We start from the raw sequence: 6,381 nt of genomic DNA on the forward strand, positions 1-6,381 counted from the left end.
ATAAAAAATTGATTTTTTTTTCATGTATAATATTATTTATAATTTAATCTAATGAAATATATAATTTTACAATCTATTTTTGAATTTACATTAAGATTATCTTCTTCTATTATTTTATTTAGATTTAAGTTTTAAATTATTTAAATTGTTTTTCCTTTTATAAATTACAAAGTATGAGGATAATTTTATTCATAATTATTTTTCTTATAATTCCCCTTTCTCTGTACACACATACAATCTTTTTATTTCTTATTGTCACTATATATATATATATATATATATATATATATATATATATATATATATATATATATATATATATATATATATATATATATATATATATATATATATATCTTCTCTTCGGAATTCATTTATATCTATCTATAATTCTTTTGTTTCTATATCTTTCATTATCTCTCTTCTTTCTATGCCTCTCTTTCTCTTTCCATCTCTCCCTATTATAAATATAATATGATCTTTATTAATATTAGATCTTTGTTATTTTTATATTATAAATCAATCTTTATATATATATATCTTCTCTTCGGAATTCATTTATATCTATCTATAATTCTTTTGTTTCTATATCTTTCATTATCTCTCTTCTTTCTATGCCTCTCTTTCTCTTTCCATCTCTCCCTATTATAAATATAATATGATCTTTATTTATTAATATTAGATCTTTATTATTTTTATATTATAAATCAATCTTTTTCAACCATGTATAGGTTCTTATAATTAGACAGAATACAAACATCACGTTAGTATTGAAACAGTTTTTGTAAATATTGTATAGAGCACAAAAGTATAGAAAGAGACCACACTTATTGAAACACTTTTTGTAAACATTATATATAACACAAAAGTATTGAAAGAGACCCCACTTGTCAACAATCCATTTTTTAAAATATTTTAATATAAGTATAGATTATTTAATTACAATGCACACATTCAACTACTGACCCCTCTCTCCTACATCAATTGCTAGATATAATTCAGCCCAGCACAAATGATTACGAAATTACTGACAAGACTCGCGCAAGGTGCCAATCTCAGGGTAAGCTACACTGCTTTTCCTGAAGCTTCTTCATGTGGGTAACTAGCTGCCCCGTATACGCCTCTTGACGCTGTGTGTTGACTTCAACCACACCACGGAGCTCACTCACCCTCGATCGAATCTGCTCCCCTCTCTCTCCATCTTTACCCATCACCGTCCGAACCGCGTTACACACCTCCTCCCTTGTAAAACTCCCCTCCTCACTCCTCTCTACTTCAATGCCACCTTTCAATTCCAGCGCAATCTGTCGGCAGTTAAGCCCCTGCTCATGCCGCAACGGTATCAAAACGAGCGGCAATCCAGAGTGGAGCCACGCTTCCATCACCGAGCTCCACCCACCGTGGCTCACATAGCTCCCCACCGACGGATGCGAAACGATCCTCAGCTGAGGCACCCACCCGCCAACTACAAGCCCCCGGTCACGTGTCCGCCCTTCAAATCCCTCCGGCAGCAACGACATCGCCGAGGAAGTCCCGTCAGATGATCTCAACGACCACAGAAAGGGCATCCCCGTGATCTCCAGTGCCGACGCCAATTCTGCTATCTGCTCCGCCGACAAATAAGACTCGCTCCCGAATGATACAAACACAACCGAGGCGGGCCGTTGCTTGTCCAACCACTCTATCAAGTAATTTCCCGACGTTTCTGTCCGAGCTGCTTCAGGCAGCATGAGTGGGCCAACGGAAATGACTGGCTTTCCGGTGAGATGGCTGAGATATTGCATATACTTGTCCTCCTCTTCAAAGCACGACTTTATCAGTATTCCACACGACCACTGACAACACGCCCACGCACGGACGGCAAAGGCAGTAAAGTTGCTAAAAAAGAGGCGCGCCTCGAACAGCCTCCAGGAGATGGTCCGTAACGGATATTCCATCGGAGGTTCGCTCAAATCCTCCGCCTGCACGTCCCCGCCGCTCGCTGCCCGCTGAGCATGGCCCAGAACATAAGCGATTGACGCCGGACTGTAGACGGAGAAGGCAAAGCTCGGTATTTCCAGCTGGGATGCCACCGTGGCAGCCCAAGACGCTATGAAGTCGTAAACCAGAACATCTGCCATAATACCTCGCAAGAAATTCTCAAACGGCTTCTCCAGCTGATCGAATGCACTGTGAAGGAGATGGACGGATTCTGGCTTGATGTCTGCTGTGCTTTCGACGCCAGGGGGGAGTCCTTCTACAGACGGCAACGCCAACTCCAGCAGGTGGATGGTGGGTTCCCCATGCAAGCGAGCTCTGATTTTGGATATATTGACAGGCGTTGATACGATCCACACTTTGATGTCCCCTCGGCTCGCCAGGGCCTTGGAAAGATTTAGGAAGGGATTAATGTGACCTTGTGCCAACCATGGCAGCATCACTACCTGAAGTTGTGCCTTTTCTCCCATACTTGGCACTTGCGTTCAGGTTTCCTACTTCTGTATGATCTGCTCCCTTTATAACCTAGTTATAGATTTTTAAGCACCAAACGGTCAACTATTGAACATTTTATTGTTCAGACGGTTCATGATGTCAATATGATCTATCTAATGATTCCATGATCCTCTAGGAGGAGAAAATTTGGAAAAGTGGTAGAAACACTGGGAAAGTGGGGAGTGAGTAGATTTTGTTCAAATGTAGAGGATACCACATAAAAAACAAGTTTGTGATTGTCATTTTCAGATTTTGATTTGAATGTCAAGCTATCAACAAGATTTGCTTTTATTTTTTTAATTTTTCCTCCGATTTACTCGTGAAACGCGTGGGCAATGGCCAACGACAGGTTTTTAGTGTATGGCAATGGCTAAATTGTGAAGTAAAATGCAATGCCCTTATGTATCTATGTCTACCGTACCATGCCAACGCCTGGCGAGATGTGACCCCGCCCTGATTTGACGTCTGTTAAACACTTTGACATTGCACAATAATTCTAAATATAAATTCTTCTTATAATCACAAGAAGATGATTTTGTAAGATTTATATTTTATAATGTATTAATAAAGAAGTATTTTAAAGATCTATTATTAAATACATTATTATTTTTAAATATATTTAATTTCTTAATTTTTCAATATCAATCTAAATTTCAACATTTTATTCTATGTTGTATTTACTGGGTAGATTGTGTGACAATTTTTTGTATCCAATCTGCCCAGAAAATACAGCAAAGATTTTAATGGATTGTGGAAAACTAACATCTACAATTTTATTCTATTTTAAAAATCTAAATCATTTTTTTCAAATATAATTTATCATCTTGAGATAAAATTTCTTATTTGAATGGATCTACATAATAAGCTTAAATTATATTATTATAAGAAAGAAAGTAATATTTCTTAATATTAAAAATCTAAGTCAATTAAATGTTAGATTTTGTAATAGTTAAATATCTTAATTCATTTTAATATCGATTAGTTTATTTCTAAATTTGAAAAAAAAAAATTAAATTTAATATTAGAGTGATGCAATACTTCATCATCAAACATACTTATGAATTGTGATTGTATTTTGTTAGAAATACTAAGGATAATTTGAAAAGATAGATTATAATATTATGTTGAAAAAAAATTATTGGTAAAAGGATATTATTGTGTTTTCATTTATTGTTTTACAAGATCAAACAATCTATGAAATATTACCCAAAAAAGTAAGGAAAAACTACATTTATAGAATATCTTAAATTAATTTAATATAGATGTAGTTTTTTTCTAAATTTTTAAAAAATAAAATCATTTTTTCCCTCTACATTAGCTTGTAGAAATGAGCTGAAAAAAATATATGCATACAAAATGGAAAAAAAAAATCACATTTTTCTTCTTCTTTTTCTCTATCAAATATGTAATACACCAATACTCCCTCATAGACCCTTCCTATCTAGCTAACATTAAATTTAAAATCAAACACCAATACTCCCTCATAGACCCTTCCTATCTAGCTAACATTAAATTTAAAATCAAACACCAATACTCCCTAATTGACCCTTCCTATCTAGCTAACAAAATTAAAATCAAACTAATTTTAGAAAGAAAAATCATTTTAAGTATGAGTTGTTTTTCATCATTGTCAATCTTGATAAGTTCCAGAATTTTGACAAGACTCACATGATACTTCAGTAATTTATTGGTTATTTTTTGGTTAGTTTGTAAGTTAAATATTAATTTGAAATATCATAATCATAATCATAATCTAAGAAACAATTCTAAGGTCTCATAATGACCCCAATAAAATATTTAAATGCATACAACGTGAAAAATTTACTTTTTCCTCATTTTTTCTTTATGCAATACATTAATAGTCTCTTATTGACCCTTCCTATATAGCTAACATTAAATTTAAAACCAACTTATTTTTAAAATTGAAATCATTTTAAGTATGAGATATTTTTCATCATGGTCACTCTTGATAAGTTTGAGAAGACTCACACAATTCATAAATATGTTTGATGATGAACAACATCTGTATTGCATCACTCTAATATTAAATTTGAAAAAAAAAAAAAAAAAAAAGTTTTTTTTTGAATTTAGAAACAAACTACATCTATATTCAAACAAGTGTAGGCTTAGTACTTGCATTAAAGTTATGTAGTTAATTATGATTAGAGTTTTATATGTAAATTTAATTAATTATAATTTTATTATATTAAAATTTAGATTTTAATATTTTTAAGTATAAATTTTTAATAATTATCATATTAATTATATTGTATAATAAAAAATTATAATTTAAATTATATTGTTGAGTTAATAATAATGAAAAAGAAAATTTTAATAATATGAATCATCAATTTAAAAACATATATACTATGTATTATATAAGAATATTATACAAATATGTAAAGTTATAAATATAATATTTTTAATTTAAAAAATATAATTAAGTTCTAATGATAGTTCTAAATTTTCCATTCAAATAGTCATAAATACTCTTGAACAGATAATTGTACAAAGATTAATGATTTATAACTTAAACATAATCGAACAAAACTAATTTACTATGTGTAAATGTTCTTCAACATGTCTTAAAATAGCCGAAATATTTGGATCCCTGAAAATAGTGTATAAGATCCTAATTATTTTAGCCAATCAAATTATTTTTAATTTATTTTCTTCAATTAGAAATGTAAGAAACTGGCATCTATATTATAGAAATGAATACAATAGAATTAAAAAACACTTGATTTTGATTGGTAAAAATAAGAATTGTTAATCATTGTTTATGAAAAAGTGTTTACAATAGTATTATGCTTATCCACAAGTACTAATATTTTTTGATATTAAGTATAACAAAATATGACTTTTAATTGACTTAGATTTTTAATAATAAGAAAAAAAAAAATTCTTATAATAATATAATTTAAGATTATTATGTAGATCCATTCAAATAAGGAAATTTATCTCAAGACGATAAATTACATTTGAAAAAAAAGTTATTGATATTTTTGAAATAATTTAAAATTTTGGAATTTAGGTTGATATTGAAAAAATTAAAAGATTAAATAGATTTAAAAATAATAATGTATTTAATATTAGATATTTAAAATACTTCTTTATTAATACATTATTAAATTTAGATCTTAAAGAATCATCATCTTGTGATTATAAGAAGAATTTATATTTAAAATTATATAGAAATGTTAGAAGTGTACGAAGCACTAGAAACACCAAAATTTAATAAGCATCAAATCTAAGTGGGGTCACATCTCACCGAGTGTTGCCATGGTATGGTACACATACATACATAAGGACATTGCATTTTAGTTTAAAATTTAGCCATTTCCTTAAAAAATCATCATCTTGTGATTATAAGAAGAATATATATTTAAAATTATTCTAAAATGTTAGAAGTGTACAAAGTACTAGACATTGTATTTTAGTTTACGATTTAGCCATTGCCCTATTGTACATGTGATGAGATAAGGAGCAGCTCTAAGTTGAACGTGGATCACAACATGTATGTTGTACCTTCTAAATTACAACTCATTTTCATTGAATGAATGAATGAAAGAAAAGTTCATTTATCAGCCTCCTGAGATTTCTCAAAGTTGTCCCTTTTGTTGTGGATCTATGTAAGATGCCTCCTTTGTGAAGTCTTGACCCCTCAAAAAACTCTTGTATGGTATTCACCTCTAAAGTGTCATTGTATTGGTTATAGATATCCTCGTATGTAGTACAATCTCTAACATAATTTCATTTCATTCCCACGACTCCCTCATTGCAAAACCTACAAATTTGCCATCCCACTCTCCTTTAGGGGCCTTCCATTTGTAAGTTTCACATCTCAAATAGTGTGATCCAAACCTTTAATTAGGCGATTCATTTTTTTTTGTCTTTCCTTTAATATCA

The 6,381-nt window shown here is 30.6% G+C and overlaps 1 protein-coding gene across 1 annotated transcript; it reads right to left on the minus strand.

Moving 5' to 3' along the window:
• Nucleotides 1-887: 887 nt before the first annotated feature.
• Nucleotides 888-2,598, minus strand: LOC149553703 (anthocyanidin-3-O-glucoside rhamnosyltransferase-like). The gene has a single exon (XM_089789941.1). The coding sequence runs from the start codon at nt 2,445-2,447 to the stop codon at nt 1,056-1,058; it is 1,392 nt and encodes a 463-aa protein (XP_089646067.1). The 5' UTR covers nt 2,448-2,598; the 3' UTR covers nt 888-1,055.
• Between the last annotated feature and the right edge of the window lie 3,783 nt (nt 2,599-6,381).

Source organism: Cupressus sempervirens, chromosome 6, assembly GCF_028749045.1.
Source record: "Cupressus sempervirens isolate cs-2001-9-10 chromosome 6, ASM2874904v1, whole genome shotgun sequence".
NCBI lineage: Eukaryota > Viridiplantae > Streptophyta > Pinopsida > Cupressales > Cupressaceae > Cupressus > Cupressus sempervirens.

What these genes read in the sequence shown, in the direction of transcription:
- LOC149553703 (XM_089789941.1), bottom strand. Translation starts at nt 2,447, where the DNA reads ATGGGAGAAAAGGCACAACTTCAGGTAGTGATGCTGCCATGGTTGGCA.